The sequence below is a fragment of the Megalobrama amblycephala genome, linkage group LG3 (assembly GCF_018812025.1).
Source record: "Megalobrama amblycephala isolate DHTTF-2021 linkage group LG3, ASM1881202v1, whole genome shotgun sequence".
Lineage (NCBI taxonomy): Eukaryota > Metazoa > Chordata > Actinopteri > Cypriniformes > Xenocyprididae > Megalobrama > Megalobrama amblycephala.
The window spans coordinates 10,190,402-10,218,341 of record NC_063046.1 but is presented as its reverse complement, the minus strand read 5'-3'; the positions used below and the strand labels follow the sequence as shown (position 1 = coordinate 10,218,341).

The window sequence follows — 27,940 nt, the reverse complement described above, 5'->3', positions numbered from 1 at the left end:
CACTGATTAACACATGAACATTCATTCGTATGACTGACACGGCTTGACTGAAAGGCCTCTTCTGAATGGAAACAGCCTATTTAGAGCAGGAAAATCATGCTCTTTTTCAGTGTTTTGGCTGCTGTGCTCTTATCCACGCTGTGAATGTCATCCCTTTTCAATTATCTGGAACACATTGTGTGTTTTGGCGCAAAATGACACAATTACATATTTTATTTCTGAATGGGATGAGATATTGTAACAAGGTAGGATTGGTCTGTGTTTGGAGTGCTCTTCACTTGTGTTAATATCACTGCATTTTGTGTCTACATCATGTCAGTGATATTTTTCTAATAGTAATGGGCATCAAGATAATAGAATTCAGGGAACATGAAATTAAAATGTTATTCCAAATGGAAAAATATATATTTTCTGTATACTTTCATCAAAATGTCCGAACTTCTAAAATTACCAGTGTTACCTAGGCCATGCGGTTACCGAGGCTTATGTTAGTTTGTTCAATCACGCTTGCATCATGGCTTTGAGCTTCAGGTGAACTTGATAAACAGTTTTCATCTCTAATTTTGTTTTGTTTGATTCGGCTTGTTGTTTTTTTCTGGCTTCGTCTTGTTTGTATCATCGCTCCTATTTCTTTTACATCAACTGTTCGGGTATATTTGTCTTCATTTACATAGATAGGGAGCTTTCACTGATTCAGTGTGGGCAGAGTGTTCGCACTATGCTGCCATTTTCCGTTCAACTCTACTGGAAAACTTTTACCATTTTTATATATTTTTTTAAGTAAATATTACATATTTATTTCAGATTTAGTCATTTTAGTTCTTCAACTTAAACTTTTTTATTTCAATTAGATGCCAAGCCAAGTTTTTTAAGGGGCTATATGTAGGATTCAGAAAACTGCGTTATTAGTGACACCGGTGGTCGTTAAGTGAACTGCAGCCAGCAAGAGACTGAACATGATTCAAGGCCCAGATATACTCCTGGTGAAGTTCTTTTTCATTCTTCTCTTAGAAAAAGTTGGAAATACCTTTGTAGCTATATACTGTTTACGAACATCCCAACGCCGTCCGCGCTTCTGAGAGCGATGTTTAGATGAATATATAAATATGTGCTGCACTCTTTCCTCTCAATAATAACAGGGTTCCCGCGGGGTCTTAAAAAGTCTAAAATTCTGAACTTTAAATTTAAGGCCTTAAAAAGTCTTAAAAACGGCCGGATTTTCATCCGAGGTCTTAAATTTCATTTGGTCAGGTCTAAATTTTTTTTTTTACCCATTTCCAGAAACGCTACCTGCTGAAAGTTATTACAAAGTAGCAAAAAAGTAGCGAGTCGTAGTTCTTTCTGGGGTATATTGGTGCTGGTATGCGCGTTGATAAAACTACAAATCCCGTGATAAATGCAATACCTGCCCGCGAAATACGTCTGCGTATTTTGTCTGCCAGAGCAGAGAAACACAAGCTAGCCGCAAAATGCCTTCAGCGGACTCGGCCAATTAGCCTCACCACTGCCGTCGTCCTCCTCAATGCCTGGATTTCAACTAAAATATCTTAATTTGTGTTCCGAAGATGAACGAAGGTCTTACGGGTGTGGAACGGCATGAGGGTAAATAATAAATGACAGAATTCTCATTTTGGGGTGAACTAACCCTTTAAAGTTTCGTTATGAGCTCTTCACACACTGGCAATACAAAAAGCAATTAATACAGGAAAATTCTTACATATGGCCCATTTAAGATTAAGTTAATTCATTTATGTTTTATTTCAGCTTTGTTTCAGTTCGATTTTAATAGTTCTAGTTAACAATGACAAAAGGCTTGGAATGACATGAGAGTAAATGAATGATGACACAATTTAAATTTTTAGTTGAGCTATCCCTTCAATGCAAACCAACGCTTTAACAAAAAACTAAAAGACAAATCCTGTAGTTTTAGGCTGCTGTTGTGGTAACCCTGCCTTTCTAAAATCGTCCGAATAGTTAACACAGTAATTGGACATATTAAAATGTCGTATTGTGTTAACTTGAAGAACTCAGTGCTTTCTGGAGTTTCTCTATTCCTATTCATCTGTAAGGGTGTTCTCCTTTCACACACTGTCGTAATCTGGAGCTTTGTCATATTTAATAGCACAAATCAAAAACGGACTTCTCTTGAGGGAGTCGTAGACTGTGATTCAGAGCCGCCTTTGATCAGCAGATTAGATGTTTTTGGGTTAGAGCGTGCTATGTCTCTTCTCGTTCATCGTACATGTGGTATTGGGAACAACGAGTCGTTCTGAAATCACTCCACTCACACTTTCCCTGACTGCATTGATCTCAGAGTTGCCTGTCGCCAGAGTCTAGTAAATAACTGCTAACCTGCCATGCTGATTTTATTTTCAATAGCCCTTCATCTCTTGTAAAACGTGAAATATTGTGCGCTGTTGAAAGGAGTTTGGGTTCCCTCGGAGGCAGGGAAATGTATTGCTTTCATGCACCTTTTGCCACTTCGGAAAACAATTTTCGTTTGTGTCGTCTGTAGCCATGGCAGCCGACAGCTCCTATTCTCCAGTCCAGGGGTCTTCAACGGGGGGTCCACGAGTGTGCCTAATTTCTGTGAAATGAAAGTGTTACAAAAAAAGTTTACCAAAGCTAAAGTTAAGAAGTTAAAGTCTGGCTAAATGTCTTTCCCACATTGGAATGCATTAAATAAAATAAATGTATATGATAATTTTAATTCAAATTACATCAAAGAATCCTGAAAAAAACATATCAAAGTTTCCACAAAAATATTAAGCTGCACATATTTTTCAACATTGATAATAATAAAGTTTTTGAGCAGCAAATCAGCATATTGGAATGATTTCTGAAGGATCATGTGACACTGAAGACTGGAGTAATGATGCTGAAAATTCAGCTTTACATCACAGGAATAAAAAACATTTTAAAATATATTACAATAGTAAAAGTTTTTAAAAAATTGTAATACAATTTCACAATATTACTGTATTTTTGATCAAATAAATGCAGCCTGGCGGGGCACTGAGAGACTTCTTTCAAAAACACTCCAAACCCGTGAACGCAAATGTATAAACAAATTATATAAACGCATTAATATGAAACTGTATGCATGTTATTGTAGGCCAGGCTTAAAATGTACCGCTCAATATAAGATATTAAATATGTTTAGTTCCCTGACTCTAGACTACATTTTGACTGTATTGTACTGAGGACTGTTGATGTCAGTGATATTGTCAGAACCATAATTAGGTCAATTTATTTTGTGTTTATCATTTCATCATGCCGTCTGCTCTCAGCTCTGCTCAGCCAGTGATGAACTAACTGAATTTGTTCCTGCCCTGTTGAACTATAAGTCTATTAAAATGTATTAGATTGTCACAGAGATACGTTGATTTAATTTTGCCGGTGTGTTATTGGAGAAATAACGCTTCCTTTGGGTCTTAACTGCGTGAGCGTGACGATCGTGGCTGATGTGACTCCTGCTCGTCTCATAGGATGCAGAACGGTACATTGTTGAAGAAAGCTTTCCTCCTGTTTTCTTCTTGAAATTCAATTCAGTCCATTTGCAATTAGCAGATTCACACAGAATATTGTATGTGTTTGTCTATAACATCCTTTGGCCAATTTGAATTTGCAGTTTATTTATTTTTATATATATACATATTTTTTTTTGGTGATCAGCATCACACCACAGATGCCGTCGATAGAACTTGAGTTGTTTTGAGCCTCCTTTAATATTGAATTCAAGTTTTGTGCAGCCGCAGGTTTGTTTATTGACTGTTATTCAATTGTTGTCTTGTAGTGTGGCTCGCACAATCCCAATCCATTTATAATACTCTGCTAAACAATATGAAATTAGGATGCAGTTTATCAATAATGTGGAGGCCTATGAAGAAGTCTGAATCTTTAGAGACTGTACAGCATGTAGTTTGCTTGAAAACAGCATAATTATAAACTCCTCGTGAGCAGAAATGTCAGGCGAAAGCTGAAGACGTTTGAGAGTTTTCGAGCACTTACAGCACACAATGTAAATTAGGTCAGGCTTATGAATCGTTATTGTTTCTAAACAGAAAAGAGGAAACTTCGGTTTTGCCTGGAGACAGCACTGCTCATTAGGGTACCATGAAAATTCACTGTCTGTAATACAAAGACTAGCATGAGTTCAAAGACAGAGACTTGGATGTCCCTTTGACTCTATGTATAAAAATGCTTTTTTATTGTTTTGTTATTGTTTAAATTGTATTGATGCATTTTTGCACTGTTTACTGGTTTATTTACCTGCTGCTGTTATCATATTTAGTTATTTTTTGGTAATGTTCAAAGGTTTTTATTCTCATATTATTGGAATATTTTATTTATTCTTATATATACACTAACGTTCAAAAGTTTGGGGTCAGTAAGAATTTTTATTTTTATTTTTTTGAAAAGAAATTAGAGAAATTAATACTTTTATTCAGCAAGGATGCATTAAATCAATCAAAAGTGACAGTAAAGACATTTATAATGTTACAAAAGATTAGATTTCAAATAAACGCTGTTCTTTTGAACTTTCTATTCATCAAAGAATCCTGAAAAAAAAATATTGTACAGAAATATTTTGTAATAAATGTTTCTTGACCAGCAAATTGACATATTAGAATGATTTCTGAAGGATCATGTGACACTGAAGACTGGATTAACGATGCTGAAAATTCAGCTTTGCCAACACAAGAATAAATTACATTTTAAAATATTTTCAAATAGAAAACAGTTATTTTAAATTGTAATAATATTTCACAATATTACTGTTTTTACTGTATTTTTAATTAAGTAAATGCACCCTTGGTGAGCAGACGAAACTTCTTTTAAAAACATTAAAAATCTTACCAATCCCAAACTTTTGAGTGGTAGTGTATATATAATTATGTTTGACATCGTTGTTGAGTTTTGTCTCATTGTAAGCAGAGGAAATGGCCCAAGTGTAATAATCTATGGGAGAAATCACAACACTCAATAATAGTCCCACCATACAGTTAAAATGGCCAATCACCTTTGTTTACTCCTGAATCATCATCTGCATTAGCTTAACCAGCCTGAAAAATATAGTTTTTGGCATAATTAGAGGTAAAGAATCATAATATATGATACCATTGCTATCAAACTTTATTCCTGGTTATCTACATAATCTGAGTTAGGGCTGTAAAATCGATTAATCACGTCTAACATAAAAGTTTGTGTTTACATAATGTATGTGTGTATATATATTATTTATATATATATATATATATATATATATATATATATATATATATATATATATATATATATATATTATCTTTTATTAGGAGAGCTGGACAGGGCCGTAGAAGGTCCTTAACCCATCAGCAGGACCGGTATCTGCTCCTTTGTGCAAGGAGGAACAGGATGAGCACTTCCAGGGCCCTACAAAATGACCTCCAGCAGGCCACTGGTGTGAATGTCTCTGACCAAACAATCAGAAACAGACTTCATGAGGGCTGTCCAGGAGCTCAGTAATGCCCAGGGGTGCGTTTCCCGAAAGCATTGATAGCCAACTATGATCGTAAGTCCCATTGAACTCTATTGGTAATGACGGAACTTGCAACCATAGTTCGCTTTGGGAAACGCACCACTGATCCAGGCTGCGATTATTTTATGCGCGGCTTGTGAGAGCTTTACAACTTTGTGATCAGTAGTAAATGCTTCTCCATCTGAGAGCCAGAGGGCCAAGACTCCCTTATTATGTGTGAGAAGCCACATCATCTCACAGAAAGATGCTCAACTGTCATTATTAAGTGAGTTTGGAGTAAAAACATGTTATTAAATGTTGTCTTTTGTTGGACTAGATGTTAATAAATGCTTCTCATGTCTGGAAAGATGTTTGACGCATGTTGCTTTTTCAAATGCACAATATAAGCGATACTCACTCACTCAATATATTCAAACTCACCGTAGTTCATAAACAAGCCGCGCATAAAAAATAATCACAGCTTTGTGATTTCATAATCACACTAAGCCAAATCGTTTAAGCGCGATTTTAATGTTTTTTTTTCTAATAGTCCGATTAATCGTGCAGCCCTACCATCCGTTGTCTCATTAGGAGCAATGCCCCGACATTGTGCCTGCATACAAGCACGTGGGTGCCATGCAAACTTCTGAGTACCATTCTGAGTTGCTGCAATGAAATTTCAGCAAAATGGACTAGACTGCTGCATCATTTTTTCACATTGATTTTCGGGGTGTCTTTGTATTCAGTCCTCTGTAGGTTGATAATTTTAATTTCCATCAAATGATGTGGCATCCTTTCGTTCCTAACACATTACCCAGTCCATATCAGTATAGATATCCAGCATGATATTTTTCCCCATTGAGATCTGATGTGTTTTCAGTGTTCTTTAATTTTTTTGAGCAGTGTATATGTATGTTTGTATATGTACTGTACATGCACTGTATATACTGTATATGCACACACATATATCATGTAAACACAAACTTTTATTTTAGATGCGATTAATCACGATTAATCGTTTATACAGCCCTAATCTGAGTACCGAATAGTCTACTATTTAAACATGACATTGATAGTAGATTTCAAGTAGATATGAGCTGTTTTGGAATATTGATTACACTTTTTAGTGAGTACAATGAAGTCTGTCAGAGCAGACCATCAGTTGTAAACTTTAATTTCTATTGTATCATCATTGATTCATTGCAGTGCTCATCATCCTGTGGGCGGGGCTTGCAATCCAGAGTGGTCCAATGCATGCACAAAGTGACCGGTCGTCATGGCAGCGACTGCCCAGTAGTCCTGAAGCCCCCCGCGTACAGGCAGTGTCATCAGGGGGCTTGTAACGTAAAAGTCAATGTGAACACCATCACCTCCCCTAGACTGGGTAAGACTTTACTATTAAAGACGTGTGTGTATCCTGAGGTATGCACTCAGAGCCGGCACCGGGACAGGCGAACTGGGGGCATTCATAATTTTTGAGGGGGCCATCACGTTTCAGAGGGTGGGTCCCCCTCGGCTAAAATCGTTTTGGGGGTTAAAAATTTAAACAAATCAGATCTGAGTGCCCCCTTTTTGCCTCCTCGTGGCACTGGGCCTGTATACACTCATGTTCATTATTTGTCCCTGAATATTCAGTTTCAACCAGAAATATATCATAAAAAACAATACCTTTCTATCTCTTTTTATGATGCATTACTAAAGTTACATCATATTACTGCATATTGCTTGAATTATAGCATCATTTGATATAATTGATGCTATAACCTACCTGTGTCTATTAGACTTTCCCCTACTCTTTCTACATTTAAATCTTCTCTCAAAACATACTTTTTTTCTCAGGCATATGTGTAATTTGATATTAAATTTTTAGTCTTAAATATTGTTTTATATTGCATGATGTTCCTGTCTTAATTTTATTACTTTTGTTTAGGTTTCTTTTGATATTTTATTATTAGTGTTTAAATTGGATTGTATGAGGATGTTTTGTTTGGTATATTGTGCAGCACTTTGGTCAGCATTTATGCTGTTTTAAAGGGCTATATAAATAAACTTGACCTTGACCTTGACCTTGATTTGGCTTTAAAAGATGAGTTTAACAATATGTAGACTTCATGGGTTTTATAGTTAAAACTACAACTAAACTAAAACTATTACCAAAAAAAAAAAAAAAAAAAATGGAATTACTTGAAATAAAATAAATAAATATTAACTGAAATAAAATAAAATATAAGTTAAACTTGCTTATTTTATTTCGGCTGGTTGAAGTACTAAAATAACTAAAACTAAATAAATGAAAACTAAAACATGACTGTACAGACATTTAAAAAAACTAATAAAAATGACAAAACATCCAACAATATTACTAAAACTTTAAAAGTAAAATATAAAAATAAAATCTAATTGAAAATATTGACAAAAATATCAATGATACTAAAATAACTGCAAAAAAGAAATTTTCATTTTGATCCTGGCAAGAATGTAGTCTTCTAGGTGAACTGTACACATTTATATGTCTGGAGTGATGTATGCATGTTGTCAGGGATCATGTCATATAATTGAATCTATGAAATGCCTTTTCCTGTCCTTCTGTCATTCCTGGCAGCTGCACTGACGTACAAGTGCACAGGGGATCAGTGGACGGTTTACTGCAGGGTGATCCGAAATAAGAACCTGTGCCAGGACATGCGCTGGTACCAACGCTGCTGCCAGACCTGCAGAGACTTTTACACCAACAAAATGCCCCCAAAGAGTTAATGACCTTGGGCACAGCAACACATAGAGGTTTATTTTTGCCTTTCCCATTTGTACTGTCAATAATAATATGTTTTATATTTTTAAAATGTTATTACGTGAAAACGAAAGCAGCCTAAAAGCAGTGGAACAGATATTTTCAAGCAGAACACACTATGCAAACTTTTGAAGGCACTGAGGTTTGTTACCACCAAAGTATACTTGCAGTGTGTTGGCCAAGCGTTTGCGTACTTGCGTTACGTTTGTTTCTTGTTTTTGGACTTGAAGGTTTCTTGTTTTGTCATGTTTTGCTGTAATCCACTCTTTAGTCCCTGAAAGTGACTTCTTCAGCATACTGGCTCATTTCTCCAGATAACCAGCTGTGGGTGCTTTCTTAAGGCCACTGGTTGGCCAATAACTGATAGACTTTTTTTTTAGACTCAGATCAATTATCTTTTGTCTTGTTTTTGCTTTTATTTCTGAGTATAATAATAACTTGTATTGTTATATTGGCTCTGTAACCAAAACCTAGTGATCTGCCTTGCTTCTTACAAATGGTTTCAGTAGAGTTTGGAATTATTCTGTTGCTAATCTAACAATGGTAGATTTGGTAACATTTGGTAGATGTGACTTACATTGCATTCACGATATGCATTTTATTAGTTCATGCATTCCTTTGGAATCGACCCGATGATCTTGCCATTGCTAGTGCCATAGTCTACTGTTTGAGCTATATCCTTTTATTATGCATGCATATAATAATAGATTATGCAATGCATTTTTGTAGTTCTCATTCTGTGCATCTGCAGCAAAATGAGACATTAAAGGGTCAGTTCACCCAAAAATGAAAATTCTGTCATTAATTACTCACCCTCATGTCGTTCCACATATGTAAGATCTTCTTTCATCTTCGGAACACAAATTAAGATCGTTTTGATGAAATCTGAGGTTTCTGACCTCCATAGAGATCCACTGCAACTACTCCTTTCCAGGTCCAGAAAGGTAGTAAAGACATCATTAAAGTAATCCATGTGACTCCAGTGGTTTAACCTCAATTTTATGAAGTGACGCGAGTGCTTGCGGTTTGGAATGACACGAGGATGAGTAATTAATGACAGAATTTTCATTTTTGGGTGTACTAACCCTTTAAGGTAGTATAATCATGCTGCCTACCTTTTTGAACAGCCTTCACACTGAGAGCCTTAAAATACTGCATACATAGGCAGCTCACTAGGTTTTGGAAAAGAGCTGAAGTAGCTTGTGTTATTTAATTCATAAAGAGCCATCTCAATGCAGTCGAACAGCCAAGCTGATAATAAGTGTCCCATTCGAGTAGTTTTTCTCTTTAGTGTTTATGTATTTTATATAAAACTAGGCTAATTTGTGGCACTCTCAGAAGGTGGCCAATTTTTTTTTTCTCATCTAGGTTTCTTTTCATTATTTACCACACTCTCTGTGTGTTTTAGATATTTATTGTGTTATTTCATGGTCTCTTCTGCAGTTTAAACAAGTGAGTCTTCATTAGTTTGTTGCTTTTGGTGCATCGTTAGTTCACCCCAAAATGAAAATATTGTCATTATTTTACTCAAACTCATGTCGTTCGGAACCAGTGTGCTGTCATTTCTTCTTTTGTATGCTAGAAATTTAAGTAATGTCTACTTAAATTGCACAGAGGTATCTTATGGCTTCAGAATAATTAAAAATAGTGTCATACACTACCGCTTTTTGTTTTTGAATTAAATTAATACTTTTATTCAGCAAGGACGCATTAATTGATCAAAAATGACAGTAAAGACATTTATAACGTTATACGAGATTTCCATTTCAAATAAATGCTGTTCATTTGAACTCATCAGAGAATTCTGAAAATAAATTGTCACCGTTTCCACACAAATATTAACCAACACATCTGTTTTCAATATTGATAATAATGAGAAATGTTTCTTGAGCAGCAATTCATCATATTAGAATGATTTCTGAAGGATCATGTGACACTGAAGACTGGAGTAATGATGCTGAAAATTCAGCTTTGATCACAGGAATATATTACACTATAAAATATATACAAATAGCAAACAGTTATATTCAACTGTAAAAAATATTTACAATATTGCAGTTTTTCTGTATTTTTGATCACATAAATGCAGTCTTGTGAGCATAAAAGACTTCTTTCAAAAACATTTATAAATCTTACTGACCTCAAACTGTTTTACGGTAGTGTAACTAATGTTATGACACTTGAATGGTGCTTTTAGTCTTCATTGGAGCCTGACAGCCTCACTATATGCTTTTAGTTTTATGGAAAACAGTTGCATGAACATTCTCCAAAACATCTAACAAGTAATAAAGGACATGAGGATAAATTAAATGACAAGAGAACTTTTAGTTTTGGGGTGCACTGTTCTTCTAAGGTGTAGTAAAATCAGGGTACAAGAAATGTCATGTATTTGACTAATCATCTTTTAGGGATCATTCACACAGAACACGGCTGTGTCCAAAATCGCCCCCTATACCCTCATTCACTATTCCCTACGTTAGTCCACTAATGTAGTTCACTTGAAGGAGTGAATGAAAACGAGTGAGTGAATTCGGAAACTGAAAGGGCTGCCGCTTTTACATAGTTTGTACTTGCTGTTTAATAATCATTTGAAACTTAGCAAACTGGCAGCTCCAGTAGTAATGAAACGATTTATCTTAAACTCTGTCATGGAAACTATGTATAAACCTTAAACAATTTAATAATCAATTAAAAAGGAATTTATACCTGTATGATATTACACTGTACCCACATTGGACCCACGGTTTGGAAAATGTATAGATGGATGATCGAGCTGCGGGCGCCATCTCCTGGTCAGACATGCGAATTCATTCGGCATGCGACTCTCACAGTCCATTATGGGTATTCTCTAACAGATGAACGTACATCAGTTGTACGCTCGTTATTGTGGTGCATTGTGGGATTGAATGAGTGCAATCGATAATTTCCACTATGGTTTCGGACACCACTACAAATGGCTTTCCCCATAAATAGTGCCCTATTTAAGGCTATAGGGGGTGATTTCGGACACAGCCCACGTTTTTGCATTTAAAAATGCAGACACATGTCAGTGAAGTAAAAAAAAGGTGCAAAATTGGCGCATTTTTAGAATGCCGCGTCATGCACGAGATGCTGCAAAAGACACGAGTGCAACGGTCAAACATGTCCGTCTATCGCATTTACATTGAAAAACAATTAAATAATTGTGCAGTGGAATGGAAAAATGTGTCCTATGTGAACCGCCCCGAAGTCTGATGGTGCTGCAGTGCCACAGTTGTCGCACTCAAACACGCTACTCTTGAGTCTTTGTGCTTGTATGTCTGATTAATTTGTCAGTATGAGACAATAATGCCTTTGTTTAAAATGTAAAATTTTCACTTTGTGCAATAGAGGCAGTACATATGCAAACATATCCCTTGTATAGACAGGCCCTTTTTATTTCACAGAATTTAAGAATAAGTTTGTAACAAACATTACATCTCATAATTAATATCTGGATATAATTTCTGGGAGTTTACAAGGTACTTTACAGTCAGGATATGGTCAGAAAATGTGAAATTTTAGGTTTGTATTTCATAAAATAACCCCATGGCCGAGAGCGACACTGCATTTGTGTGCATGAGAGATCTGTTTCAGAACATACTGAGCCACCTACTGCCTACATAGGGAGCTTTCTTCTAAGATAGCACCCTAACTGAAATGAAACCTCAATTGGGAGTGCACTTCAAAGGCAACAACTCGTTGAGTTTTATGCTACTCCTATAAGCATGAAATGTATAGCATTGACCTTCACACGCTGTTGATGCCTTAAAATGCTCACTAGGTTTTGGAACAGAGCTTATGTGTGTGTTTAAGACCTTGGCTCCGATCTACCAGGTTGCACAAGGTCATAACAGGTGCTAGACAAATTTCACTACTGTGAAATTCAGCATTTTTTTTTTTTCTTCACGTTTTGTTCTTGTACTTTTGTATGTATTTAAATGAAACGTGTTTTTTAATATTTGTTAGGATTATTTAATACGTATTGTATCTACCTGCTTCTGTCAGAACTATTTGGTGCAACAGCTTCATGTTCCAGGTATATAGTGAATATTTCTTCTGTATTCCAGTACTGTATGTCAGTAGTTGCACATGTGATTGGTACTTAAACTTACACTTTTGATGGTGCTAATTTAAACATTTCAGACTGTTCATACAAAAAATATAATATTAATAAATGTATATCCTGTATTATGATGATTTTGTGTGTGTGCATCTATGTTAAGTGATCTTTTATGCTTCTAATCAAAAACTGAGTAGTTTCTGGTAGTAATCTGGTTTCCTATATGATGAGCTCTTGGTTTTGTTCAGAGGTCTCAGCAGCATCACGATCACCATCACAACCTTGTGAAGTTCCCAGACTCGTTCTTCAGCAGTTGTTTGCGTTTGCATTTTGCTGATTCTAATGTTTTGTCGGCTGTAACACAGTGAATATATTACGTTGAGAGGATCCGTGAGCGTATGCATGACGGACGGCTGCGCGGCCTGCTGTTCTCACCCGTAAATCTGCCGCTGTCAGTGTAATGACACTGGCGTAGCTGTGAAGGACATGAGAAGAAGGTCATCGCCGCGTTTAAGTGCTCATCTCAAATCCTCTGTATACTGGAGGCTCTTTGTGATACGGTGGGTGTTACACATTCCTGTCCTTATTGTGAATGTTTCATTGGTGCATGGTATTAAAAAAATCCAAATCTTCTCAAAATGTAATAATGTGACTCTGAAACTATTGTCTTTTACAGCTGACATCTCCAAGGGGCTTGGAACAGACTGAAGATTAGGACGGGTGCTCAGATTGAACATCTCGTCTTCAAGTTCAGGGAAATCTTGGTCTTTTTCAGCCAGGAAGACTTGGATACTATTGTAGCCACCAATGAACCTCTCCAGACTATATGGCGTCTATTTCTACATCTGTCGGTGCGTGAGAGCAGATCGTTCAAGCGTTTTCAGCACTGTAGTCATGACCTCATGAAGATCTCAATCTGAAATTTCAGCACAGACGTTTTCTTCACGTATTATGCAGTGTAGTTTCGTGAGCAACTTTTTTCCTCAATTTACTCAACAGTTCCTCTGTTTGCAGGAGTCCCTGCAGAAATCTACCTCTCGCTCCTTAAAATGCTCTTTGGATGAATGATGTGGACACTCTAGTGTGAAACATCTCCATCTTGTTTACTTTGTTTTGGTTTCATTGCAGCCACAGATGTCCAGTGGAAATCTCTGGTGGAGACATCACTTGTTACAAAACACAACGTTCTATTAGATATGTTTTGCCGCCATCTGTCTGGCTACATGAATTTAATAATTGATATTTACTGTATTATTGTGCTAAATCATGAAGGCTTCTCCTGAGAAGACCAGAACAGCCAAGATGTTCAACTTAGTTGGTGAAGCTGTTTGATAAAAGAAGTCTTGATGGCTTACAGAGGTCATGAACTGCGTTGTTTTATAATGTTAATATGCTTTTTACATCAAAAATTGTCATAATTTAGAAATAAAAGTCATTTTTCCTACCCTGATTTTAGCCCTCTGATTTGATCGCTGTTTGAAGGGGCGTGTCTGCTGTGAGACTTCAGTGTAAATGCCCACTGCTGTCCCTAGTGAAAAATAAATATACTAAAATCTATTTGTAATACATTTATTTTATGCCAAGTGTACTACAATTGCATTTACATTTGCATGTACTTAATATCACTACCCTGCAATTCTACTTTTAGTATACTAAATTGGTATACTTAAAGTCTGCTAAACTGGAACTGTTTTTGTGTTGAGGTCCAACTAAAGATATACTTAAGTATATTTGATTATGCTAAAGTGGAACTATTGCAAGTATACTTTAGTACAAATATATATATATATTGCATTCAGATTATACAGTTATCATACTATCCTTACTAATAGTGATATTAAACACATTTTAGGCTTAATATTTAGAAATATGCATTGTGCAATAAAGAAGAACTGCAAATAAAGTTTAATTAAAATATTAATGTCAGTATGTCTGTTAATAGTCAACATTAGAAGCGGATCAAAACCCTTCATCAAAGTTGTCCTAAAACCTTCTGCTAAGGACAACTTTGATGAACTTTTTTGATCCACTTCAAATGCTGCCTGCTGTATATTAATGGGTTTTTAGTTAGTGTGAAATGAATGTAGGCCTATTTTAAATACATTTTGGTAGGGTTTTTTTCACTAGGGCAGACTCTGCATCCATTGCCTCTGACATGTTTTCTCACGTCACGTACTTAACTCGGAAACTCTTAAGGAAATCCAGAGTTGCCTAAACTCATAATTATGAGTTGCGCTGATGTTCATGTGCATTTTAAATACATTCTTTCTGACATGACTTGAAAACACTTGTTACGGTACACAGGAGGCAGACACAGATGTAAACAGGTAACTGTAGTTTTTGACACCAGTAGAGTGGCAGGCAGTAAACAGGTAAGCAGAGATGCACTGGTAGATGAATGAATGATTAGAACGGAGATAGTTACTGTCCTTTTCCTTTTCAGAAATGTACACGCTGGAGCTTGGAGATCGCTGGAGATGGGTAGAGCACTCACACACAGGAGACGAGGCACACAGAGGGAAGGAGACACGCTGGAGACAGGTAAGTATGGAGCGAGGAGTCCTTGAGGTAAGCATTAACGTGAGTATATGCGAACGAGACCGGACATGGAGTGCTGTGTGTGTGTGCTCTTTATGGTGCTGCTGATGGGTGCAATGATGAGGTGCAGGTGGCAGTGATCAGTACTCTGGGGATGGCGTGCGCTGTGATTGGTGGAGGTTGGAACCTGACGTGTCTGTGACAGTACCCCCCCTCCACGGCCCGCTCCTGAGGGCCGAGGACCCCGACGCCGTGGTGGTCGTCCTCTTCCCCGCGGTGCCGGTCTATCAGGGTGACTGTCGTGGAAAGTTTGAAGTAAGCTGGGATCAATGATGTCGTTTCTAGGAACCCAGGAGCATTCCTCTGGGCCGTATCCTTCCCAGTCGACCAAGTACTCCAGCTGACCACCACGACGCCGGGAGTCCAAGATCTCATGGACCTCGTATGCTGCACCGTCTTCCAGGATGAGTGAAAGGGGGGGTTCGGCAGGGAGTCACGTCAGGTCCTGTGGAGAGAGCAGAAGGGTGATAAGGTTTGAGGAGTGAGACGTGGAAAGTAGAGTGAATGCGGTACCCTTGTGGCAGTTGAAGTTGGTATGTGACCGGGTTAATCTGCTTGATGATGGGAAATGGGCCAATGAACCTGGGACTCAGCTTCTTGCAGGGCAGACGCAGTCTGATGTCCCGTGTCGACAGCCATACCTTCTGTCCGGGCTGGAAGACAGGGGTGTTGGAGCGCCGCAGGTCCGCTGTCATCATGCGTCTGCGCAGGGCTCGTTGCAGCTGGTGGTGAGTTGAGTCCCAGACCCTCTCGCTCTCTCGGAACCAGTAATCCACTGCCGGAACGTTAGATGGTTCCCCGGTCCAGGGGAACAGTCGGGGGTTGGTAGCCGAGTACGCACTGGAATGGAGTGAGTCCTGTAGTCGACTGCCGGAGAGAGTTCTGGGCGTACTCGGCCCAACCCAGGAACTGGTTCCAAGAGTCCTGGTGGTCATGACAGAAGGTACGGAGGAAGCGACCGATCTCCTGGACCTTCCTTTCCGTCTGCCCGTTCGACTGCGGATGGTACCCTGATGTTAGGCTGACGGCCACACCTAGGAGTGAGTGGAATGCTTTCCATACCCTAGAGATGAACTGGGGTCCTCTGTCTGATACAATGTCCTCCGGTATTCCGAAATACCTGAACACGTGGTTTAAGAGCATTTCAGCTGTTTCCATGGCAGTGGGTAATCCTCTTAGTGGAATGAGATGACAAGATTTGGAGAAACGATCTATGATGACTAGGATGCAGGTATTTCCATCAGAAGCAGGAAGGTCCGTTATGAAATCCACCCCTAGGTGTGACCATGGTCGGTTGGGAATGGGCAGAGGAAGGAGTTTCCCAGCTGGCAGATGACGAGGACTTTTGGAGATGGCGCACTCCCGACAGCCCTGCACGTACCTTCTGACATCGGCTGCCATCCCTGGCCACCAGAAGCGTTCTTTCAGCAACGAGAGGGTTTCATTGACCCCCGGGTGACCAGTGCCTAGTGACGTGTGAGCTGAGTGGATGGTTGGAGTGCGTCGTGTCCAGGTGATGTAGAGCAAGCCAGGTGGACAGCCCGGCGGAGGGTTCGTGGAGGCATTGGAGGAGGGAATGGTCTCCTCTGACCAAGTGATGGGGCTTACTATGAGTGAGCTCAGGATGATTGGCTCAGGTTCATCCGTTTTCTCTTCGGGAGCATGGAGACGGGAGAGAGCGTCTGCTTTTGTGTTCTTTGAACCAGGTCGGTAGGAGATGGTGTAGTTAAATCGGGAGAAGAACATGGCCCAACGAGCTTGTCTTGGATTTAACCTTTTGGCAGAACGGAGATACTCTAGGTTTTTGTGATCTGTCAGAACCAGGAACGCATGTTTGGCTCCCTCCAACCAATGCCTCCACTCTTCCAGAGCAAGCTTCACAGCAAGGAGTTCCCTGTCACCGATGGTGTAGTTGACTTCCGCGGGGCTGAGCTTGCGGGAGAAGAAGGCGCATGGGTGGAGTCTACTTGGCATCCCCTGCTGCTGTGATAACACCGCTCCCACTCCGGTGGTAGAGGCGTCCACCTCTACGATGAAGGGCAGCTCTGGATCGGGGTGGACGAGTAAGGGAGCGGTGGTGGGTGAAGGCTTCCTTGAGGCGATTGAAGGCGTTGGTGGCTGCTGGATTCCAGGACAGAGACTTGGGCTTATTTCTGAGGAGACTGGTGGGTGGATGGGTGATGGAGCTGTAATCTTTGATAAACCGGCGGTAGAAGTTTGCAAATCCAAGAAAGCGTTGTAACTCTTTGATGGTAGTGGGTTCTGGCCAGTTTGTGATGGATTCCACCTTCCTCTCGTCCATCCGGATGCCACTGTGGTCGATGATGTATCCCAGGAATGACACTGTGGGTTGATGGAAGGAACACTTTTCTGCTTTGAGGAATAGATGAAAGTGACGAAGGCATGTGAGGACCTCCGCAACATGTCGGCGATGTTCGGCCTGGCTCCGGGAGTAGATGAGTTTGTCGTCGATGTATACTAGGACGAAACGATGGAGAAACTCCCGGAGCACCTCGTGAATGAAGTCATGGAATACGGAGGGGGCGTTGACCAGGCCATACGGCATCACGAGTGGCCAGTAGGAGTGATGAAGGCGGTCTTCCACTCGTCCCCCTCACGTATCCGGATGAGGTTATACGCGCTGCGGAGGTCCAATTTCGTAAACACAGTGGCACCACAGAGATGTTCCAGGGCCGCTGGGACGAGAGGAAGGGGAAACCTGAATTTCACTGTGATTTTGTTGAGTGAGCGATAGTCAATACATGGCCGCAAGCCTCCGTCCTTTTTAGCCACGAAGAAGCTGGAAGCAGCAGGGGAAGTAGACGGGCGGATGTATCCTTGAGCGAGGGCCTCCTTGATGTAATCCTCCATGGCCTTCTTCTCCGGGATGGATAGCGGGTAGATCTTACCCTTTGGCACTGGTTCACCCGGAAGCAGATCGATGGCACAGTCCCATGGCCGGTGTGGAGGCAGCTTGGAAGCCCTCTGTGGGCAGAAGACGTCGCTGAAGGGGGCGTAACACTTAGGGATGTCGATGGAGCGTTTCTCAACTGGGCTCTCGATGGATGTTGCACAGAGGGAGAGATCAGAAGGTGGAGTACATGGTACAGGAAGTTCAGTCAGACAACGAGAGAAACAGGTGTCGCCCCACTTCAGGATTTCACCCGTCTTCCAGGAGATGGTGGGATTATGCTGCTCCAACCAGGGGCGCCCCAGAACCACGTCAGCGGTGGAATCCTCCAGAACCAGCAGATGTAATTCCTCTTGATGTAGTAAACCGACTTGTAGCTTGAGAGGTCCTGCCACTGTACGGACCTGCTTACGGCTGAGAGGCTTGCCAGTTATGGAGTTGATCTGGTAGACCGTCGGAGACGGAGAGGTCTTGAGATGAATCTGCCGGCAGAGGGCGCCGGAGACGAAGTTGCCGGCTGACCCTGAGTCGAGGAGCGTGACCACTGTAAGGGAGATATCAGCGGCAGTAAGATTGACAACAGTGGTGAGTGGTTTCATTTTCTGAATAGAAGGGATGATGGCACTCACCATGGGTCGAGGAGGTCGTGTGAGGCACGCCACAATATAAACACAGGTTCAGGGTCAGCCGACGATGGCGCTCAGAAGGGGTTAAACGTGAGTTTTCTACATCCATAGGTTCGTTGGCTGGTTCTGGGGAGCTGACGGGTTCGGACCGGCAGAGGAGCATGTTGGGAAGTGACTGGTCCTGGTGCTCTTGGAGGCACGCCTGCATACGAGTGGCACAGCGGATAGATAGCTGGATGAATTTCTCGAGGCCGATGGAATCCTCGTATGCAGCGAGATGCAGCTGTACCCGAGGTTCCAATCCTTGACGATATGTGGTAATCAGAGCTTGTTCGTTCCATCTGCTAACAGCAGCAAGCATCCTGAATTGCAAAGCATAATCGTAAATAGACATTGACCCTTGTTTAAGATTGTAGAGTTTCTCACCAGCAGACGAATATGTAATCGGCTGCTGGTGATATGTTTTGAACATGCCATAAAGCGAATGCCATCACACTCACCAACAATCAGTTTTGCTGTACTTTTGCCAAACAACCAAACTCGCTGGAGTGCACACTATTGAGAATCTGTGTTGCAGATTTTGGCACATTTGTCAGAAGGATATTTAAGAGTGTAGAAAGTCATTGTAGCTAAAGACACAAGTCTCGCCGTATATTTCAATTCAGAGAATGATCAGATGATGCTATATAATTTTTTAGATGAGACTTTCTTTTTGTGCAAACCACAGAAAACATGAGGTATGAACTGAAACATCTAGTTTTTTTTCTAATTGGCTGTTAGGGCAGAATTTTCAAACCCAACTTTTGCCTCCAGCTCAGATGTAACCATGATAAATTTGCAAATAAAATGATTTAATTTGTTACATTTTTAAGTACTTTACTTTTTAATAATTTGCTCACACTTTGAATATCAGGTAGGCTATTGTTTAATTTAATTCAGTAGCACTTTTAACAATTTTGCATGGTTGCAAACAGATATACATAATTAAATTAAAGAAAGTAGTTACATAAGTAAATATTTGTAATTATGACAAATAAAGAAAACAACATATAGTCATTTTGAAATGATGAAAGAAATTCATGTACCTTATCAGAAGTTTTATTATATTTGTGTATTCCTAATGTACTACTGTAACTTATTTGCACTTTGAAATATGGACTGTCAAAATATTATGAATTATTAAATTAATAATTAAACTGATCCTGAGCAAAAAAAAAAAAAAAAGTCAAATAATTCCAGAAATGTTTACTGCATGAAAAGTAAATCATTTTAATTTATGCGTCACATATAAATCCGCAGCTTAATGCAAGACCGCCAAATCATTTAATTGTGTTTTTGTCAGGAGCAGGTTCATTGAGAGTTGAAGCGCGCAGAGACAATCAGCAGAGGAATGTTACGGATGATTATATTTCATCCGCACATGCTGAAACACAAGCAGTTCTGCACGTTCATATTTTTCCACCAATGAACGGAACTGTCTGTGTTTTAGTGCGTGCACAAGAATAAAACTAATGTGCCGGTTTATGCAATTGCTTCATGTTGCATTAACCCTTAAATGCATACCTCGGGTCTTTAGTGACACGGGACATCATTCACTACCCTCCTCCTCATTCAGTTTAAGTTAGACATCAACCTTCTTAGTATTCCTCAATCAATTCATTATAAAGTATATAACAAGAAAAAAATCATAAAATTATAAAAGAATGCCTATTTTTGTATCCATTTTTTGTAAAAATTGTATAGGGTCGCTAACGACCCGAGGTGTGTATGAGTGTACATATATTTTTCCTTCACAACAATAATTGAACCTTAGATGAAGGAATAAGTGCAATTCACTTTTATTCCACAAGGTGGCAATGTCTGATACACAATGCTGAAGTGACAACTCATTTAGACAGTAAACGAAATAATAAGAAAAACCTGAAATGGCTCAGCGATTTACTGCAGAGCAAGTACTAAACTCAATCAAATATGATTGTAACTGTCACTGGATGGATCTAGTGAAGCTGTTAGCGATCGAAATATTGATTTTGAAGATGTTGAAAATTATATAGTTTTGAGAATACGTTTGAGATTGCGAATGGGCTCATATTCGTGACCTCAAACATAAAACTATGAATTTACTGGGAAATGAGCTCTGACGAGGACAGTGATGATGGCATAAAACATCTGCTCAAACGGAGCCCTTTCAAGCTCCAAAAGGTTACAAAATATGCTTTATTTTATTCTTCTGTAATTGTTACTCTAATATCAGAGGAGTTTTATATTATCACGGTAGAGATCCATCCGTGTTAGATATAGATCCGGGTCAATAAAGACCCGAATATGTAAGAATGATTGGCGAAACAGTCATGCATTTAAGGGTTAATAATGACAGATAATGTCTGGTAAAAGGGGATATTCTAAAACGCTTAACGTGAAAAACGCTTAACGTTGCTTAATGTACTAAGACAGTGATTTTAACCCACCAAACTTACTAAATATACTAATAAAGTATACTATGTGCAAAAAAATCAGATGAGCCCAGAATATGATTGTACGGAAGAGGATTAGGGCCAAGCAATAAAAAAAAAAAACCATCTCGAGATTAAAGTTGTTAAATTTCGAGAAAAAACTCGTAACATTTTGAGAAAAAGGTTGAGATAAAATGTTGAGAATAAACTCATTAAATTACCAGAAAAAAACTCGTTAAATTTCGAGAAAAAAGTCGAGATAAAATGTTAAGAATAAAGTCATTAAATTACAAGAAAAAAGTCATTAAATTACGAGAACAAATTCGTTAAATTACGAGAAAAAACTTGTTAAATTTCAAGAAAAAAGTCAAGATAAAATGTTGAGAATAAACTCATTAAATTACGAGAAAAAAGTCGTTAAATTACGAGAAAAATGTCGTTGTCTATTGTAAAATATTTGAAAATGTAATTTATTCCTGTGATTTAAGATGAATTTTCAGCATCATTACTCCAGTCTTCAGTGTCACATGATCCTTCAGAAATCTAATGTTGCTTCTGCTGGTTTTATTTCTTCAACAGCTTAAAGTGTAATGCACGTTCGTGTTGTATAGCAACAAGCCGTTTCGCGGTTATTTTCACGCACCACTTACTGTGTCTATATTAATCATTTTGTCTGCGATTCACAGTCTTTTAATCCATATAATTTGTGCTGTCATTTATAGTTGTCTGCGTGCTTATAGCTGTACGTTTAACAGTATAGAGAGAACACAAGGTAACACCTGTTTAACGTAGTCTGTATACACTCAAAAAAATAACTTGTTGGTCTAACTTAATTTAATTATGACACCTATTTCCACACAGTTGAACTGATTTATTTAAACTTAAGCTAGGTTAATTGTACTGATGAGTGATGTGCGCTTGTGCTTAGGTTTTGAGTAGCTGTTGTACACAGACATACATGTTTCATGACCATTGAGAGGGGAAAAGCTGATGACCATATGTAGACTGTGTAAATTATGTGCTAGCCCTCAAACTAATTTATTTATATTTCTATAAAAACTAAACTAAAATAACACTTTTTCATATGCTAAGTAACATTTATAGCATGCAAGTAATGATCAGATAAAAACTTTTCATCACTGGCTTTAGCACAGTTAATGCTCGTTGAGAACAATATAAATTTATTCTACGTAGCCACCTAAAGCCTAACCACAAGGTCTACACTTCAGCATAATGGTAACCTCAAAAAATCGACATAACATAAACTCTTTTAAATGTCAAATATAACTGAACATCAAACTTTAAAAGGTATTTCCCTTTACTAAAAAACACATTAAACAGCACTTAAGTTCAACATTTACTGTCCTGATCTTTCCCTACGCAAAGCATGCTGGGAACTAGAAATCCACTGCCCAGGTTCAATCAATGCAACATAAATGATTCATGTAGTCCCAACACAAATGGTTTAGGTTGACCTAACATTTTGCAAATTTAATTTCATTTAACATAATACAATTGAGTGCAAATGCCAATTAAGTAAAAAACTAAAGATTTGTGTTGGTTCAGCTTATTTTATTTAAATAAACTGAACAAGCAGCTAGAATCATTTTTTTGAGTGTATGTGTGGTGGCGCAACTGTTAAGCCGAGTGCTCTTGTGCGACAGTGATCTGGGCGACCCGGGTTCGATTCCAGCCCATACTGGTTCCTGTTTTCAAAATACATATAAATCTGTTCCCATTGTCTCACTGATGTTCACTGGATAAGTAAATTACTGGTATACTGGGGCTGTCTGTAAAAGGCATATTCTAAAGCCGTAACTTTATTTATAAAGATTGCTTTATTGTAGCCTATTTTAAGCACACTATAATAATGCCATTAGCACACTACAAGTTCACTTGGAATGCCATTGCAATGTGTTTTAAAATCATTAAAAGTTTGTTATCAGTATAATATTAATCTATGTTCAACACTCTTACAATGTAATTTAATTGCAATTCTAATGTCACCAAAATACTGTAACACAGTTCGTAAATACGGGAAGGAGGAGGCGGGAACTGGCGAACATTCAACATAACTTTAATTCAAAAAGAACAAAACGATAGTAAACATAATAAAACATAAAATAAAGTCCAGGCCTGGTCCTCTCTCGTCCTTCACTGTCGTCGCTCCTCCTTTTATGCTTCCGGAGCTCCTCCGTGAGAGACTCAAGGCCGGTGCGCCTCGCAGGTGGAGCTCATTATCTCTCGCGTCACCGGCCTCGCGCCGTTCCCTCACGGCTCTCGCCAACCCTGCTCGTCACAAATACATTTAAAGTTTATGCTGAGTGAATTCTGCATTTCAAAACTTAAATACAAGAGTATATTTAAAGTGTACTAAAGTATACTTGGAATAGTTCCACTTTAGCACAAAAAAGTATATTTAATACAAATTTAGTTGAACTTAACCACTGCTTTTGGACAACTAAAATGCATTTAGTACAAAATTAGTTGTTCCAATTTAGCAGACTATAAGTATACCAATTAATAGCATGCCACAAGTACAATTAGTTATACTAAAGTACATAGAAATAAATTGTGCTTAAGTATACTATTTTTTTCACTAGGGGTGATTGGCTGACATCTTTACATTTGAAATAGTTCCCTCGTGCATGATTTATAAATCGAGGGAACGAAATAGTAAATTGTGTGCACGGTTTAGTAAATCAAGGGAACGAATTAATAAATCGTACGCATGATTTAGCATACTATTTTTTTCCTGCATGTCATGTCCGGGGTTCCGTATATTACAGCTCTCAAGGTTAATTGATCGTAAAAACTGCTGCATTACATTTAGATCTATGGCATTATATTTAGATCGTGGCATGAAAGGTTGCAGTGATGAACATTGTAGCCGATCACAGACATGTGGAGCACATGAAAGCAGTGATCTCGTTATTGTAACTCAATTTCTGCACACTAACGAATGCTTTCATCATAACTAACAGTGCAAACACATTGTAACTAAGAGATTCATTGAATAAAACAGGAGTTTTGGCGTGTGTCCAGAACTCAGTCACTGATAAACTTGCGGTGTTTGATTGACAGCTCCAGTGATTGCAGAGCGTTCTTTGATCACTTTATATAATTTAATCACCATTTAAATAACAGATTATTTTCATCCTACTAAGAGAAACAACATAAAGTTGCTTGTTTAGTCACTTGTTTGATTGACTGACACATAGACAAAGAACATCTGACTGTACATGAATCATTACATATCAGATCAGGCATTAGAATTAACACAGTTACTTACATGTTGTTGCATTACTGTCAAGTCCATATCGTAAAAGTCTGTTTGCAAAGCCTACGCCAAAATGCGATTGATTTAACAAAGAATTCAGAGTGAAATCACAAATACAAGTAAATAAAGCTCAACTGAGACATTCACATTGTTGATAATAAATAACAATATTCCTAGCATGAGGATCCTTTGAAAGGTAATGTTATTTTAGTCCTATATCACTAATCTCTTCTCCTCATCTCACTAATACGCCATTGGGTGGGGCTAACATTTCAATGATGAAGTAGGCATTTATTTCTTCTGCGGAGGCAGGGTTTTACCTCTCTATAGATAGGTACATTCCAGGATCAGTCATTCAATGGGAGATGATACACAGAATGTCTGAAATTTTGGAAGGAAAAGTAAGCTCTGAAAAAGGACAGAATCACACCATCAAGGTATTTGGCAGAAGTGACTCACACATACAATTTTGGCCAATTCATCACACAATGTTATTATATTGTTTCACAAAACTAACTTTGTCATGCCTTCATAGAAGCTATAGAACATCTCTAAAGTGTGTTCTTCTGATTCATTCCACTATCGCATACCTTCAGATCAAACACCGCATGAGGAAATGAAAGCATTCACACTTCAACTACAACGACATTGTCAGGAAATCCACATGAGCTGCTCAAAAAATCAGAATGAATTACACAAAAGCATAATTGCCTGTCCCTGTCATATTCGCAGCAGGACACTGTTATATGTTCAAAGGCTCAATCATGTTCTCCTCCTCGATTGGAAGGGGTTTATCACGTCACGCCCAGCTGGTTGTCTTTGTTCCTCTATTAATCCTGTCTTATTCAGCAGTTCTGTGATGAAAACCTCCCAGTGAGTCCAGCAGAAATCAGTCACAGCACTGACGTCACTGGACATCTCGCCAGCTTTTGTCTCAGACTGATGTTATGATGGATAATACACATTTGTGAGGCAAAGAGATGCGTCTTGAGACACTTCGTTATTCAATTGTGATGTTTTCTTCTCAAAACCAGCAAATCTTCGTTTAACGGAGTCATGTTTTTGTGAATCATCTAAGACTCATAGTGCACTTTCCTATGTTCTCACTGTTGGTCATTTAAAGGGATATGCTACCGCTCAAAAGTTTGGGGTCAGTAAAGAAATGATTACTTTTATTTAGCAAGGATGCATTATATTGAACAAAGTGACAGTAAAGACATTTATAATGTTACAGATTTTTATTGCAAATAAATGCAGTTTTTTAACTTTCTATTCATCAAACAATCCTGAAACATGATTTCCACAAAAATATTAAGCAGCACAGCTTTTCATCATTGTTAAACATTAGTTAAACAGTTAAACATTAAAAAAATCTTACTGACCCCAAAATATTGAACTATAGTGTAGTTCACACAAAATAAGTAAATAAATTTGAGAAATGCAAAGGATTGTGGGAGATGCCCTACAGCATCGGTTGAGATCAATGTCGCTGTCCGTAAGACTTTCGTGTCATTTTTGGTGATTTTCTCCCTCTGGATTCCTTCAGTTCTCTCGGTCTTCACACAGCCTGAATAAGCCGCACGTCAGCTGTTATCGGCTCTGAATGAACTGAAGTCGGAGGGGGAAGATCGCTGTGATAATGCCCTTCAGAAAGAGGTGATGTGACATTTACTCGACACTGAATAACCCTGAAGAAGATGTCCAGATTGTCTTCAAAGCTCCTCAGACGAGGGAAGGGATGGAGGTCTTGTAGGTGACGGCTTCATGTTGTCAGACAGTTAAAGGCAGGGTTGGCGATTTGTTCCAGAAACGTTTTTTGTTATGCTGGTTGAAAATCTCTTCACATCCAGATAGCAGAGTTAATTGGTCTAAATGTATTTATAATTATATATACACTACCGTTCAAATGTTTGGGATCTGTAAGATTTTTAATGTTTTTAAAAGAAGTTTCGTCCACTCGCCAAGGCTGCATTTATTTAATTAAAAATACAGTAAAAACAGTGATATCGTGAAATATTATTTCAATTTAAAATAACTGTTTTCTATTTGAAAATATTTGAAAATGTAATTTATTCTTGTGTTGGTAAAGCTGAATTTTCAGCATCATTACTCCAGTCTTCAGTGTCACATGATCCTTCAGAAATCATTCTAATATGATGATTTGCTGCTCAAGAAATATTTAATGTGTACAATTGTACAAAATATTTGTTTACAATATTTGTTTTTTTCAGGATTCTTTGATGAATAGAATGTTCAAAAGAACAGCGTTTATTTTAAATCTAATATTTTGTAACATTATAAATGTCTTTACTGTCACTTTTTATCAATTTAATGCATCCTTGAATGAAAGTATTAATTTCTTTAATTAAAAAAAAAAAAAAATCTTACTGATCTCAAACTTTTGAATGGTAGTGTATAATGTTGCAAAAGCTTTCTATTTCAGATAAATGCTGACCTTTCAATTCATCACGGAAACCTGAAAAAAAGTACACAACCGTTTTCAACTTCGATAATAATAACAAATGTTTCTTGAGCAGCAAATCATCATATTAGAATGATTTCTGAAGGATCATGTGACACTGAAGACTGGAGTAACGATGCTGAAAATTCAGCTTTGCATCACAGGAATAAATTACTTTGTAAAATATATTCAAATAGAAAACAGTTATTTTTAAAATGTAATAATATTTCACAATATTACTGTTTTTACTGTATTTTTAATTGAATAAATGCAGCCTTGGTGAGCAGACGAAACTTCTTTTAAAAACATTAAAAATCTTATCGATTCCAAACTTTTGAACGGTAGTGTATATATATCGTCTGTGGAATACATAGGACTATAAAATGTTCTTCCAATCATTGGATTCGGTCCGAAGGAAATGATATGACATACTACCTGCCTGTCAGCGTATGTATTTACATACCCTCGCTCACCTGCCCGCACAGACACCACACGTCATCAGACCGAGTGTGTTTCATGCCGTGAAGAGTTGTAGACAGACGTCAGTCACCGAGCACCAACACCAAAAGCAGCCACCTTTTACATTTCCTCCTGAACCAAAACAACAAGCTTATGCTGAGTTCATGCCATGTCGTAACTGTAATTAAGAAATGGCAACCCATGAAGTTACTCAAATTTATGCGTTTCAATGGCAACACTATCAATGCCGAAATAAATGTTTATCTTCTCGCCAGATCATTTAACAGCAGCATTCAAGTAAGAAATGTATTCTTATTAAAGCTACTAAAGTTATTCAGTCAAGAGCAGTTAGTTATTTAATGTTTTTCTTTTGTTGTTTGATTCGTAGCATATACAGCAGTAGGTACTGTATTTTACACTGCTTTCACTTTAGCATCAAACTTAGTTTAATACTCATTAAACTGCAGATCATAAACCAGCATGTTTTTCTTTCCACTCAAAAATGGGCATTTACAACATGCTATAATAAATGATCTGTGGGGTATTTTGAGCTGAAATTTCACAGACACATTCTGGGGACACCAGAGACTTATGTTACATATTGTAAAAAGGGGCATTATAGGTATCCTTTAATTGAATACCCCTGATCTATATAGTATGAATATGGGTAGTATGAATGAAATTCGGATGTACTACATCCGCCATGTTGTCATTTTTATGTGACCTACCTGCGTCAGTCGCTTCACTTCCATTCATAAATCCCCTCCCGTGGCCTTATGGGAT

The 27,940-nt window shown here is 38.3% G+C and overlaps 1 protein-coding gene across 2 annotated transcripts in view; it reads left to right on the top strand.

Annotated features, from left to right (window-relative positions):
- Positions 1-9,175, top strand: part of adamts17 (ADAM metallopeptidase with thrombospondin type 1 motif, 17) — a 209,238-nt gene extending 200,063 nt beyond the window's left edge. For both annotated transcript variants that reach the window (XM_048183792.1, XM_048183793.1), the window contains 2 exons: positions 6,707-6,884; positions 8,103-9,175. In XM_048183792.1, coding sequence (XP_048039749.1) covers positions 6,707-6,884; positions 8,103-8,254 — 330 coding nt within the window. In that variant the 3' untranslated portion in view covers positions 8,255-9,175. The remainder of the gene's footprint in view (positions 1-6,706; positions 6,885-8,102) is intronic.
- Positions 9,176-27,940: the final 18,765 nt, after the last annotated feature.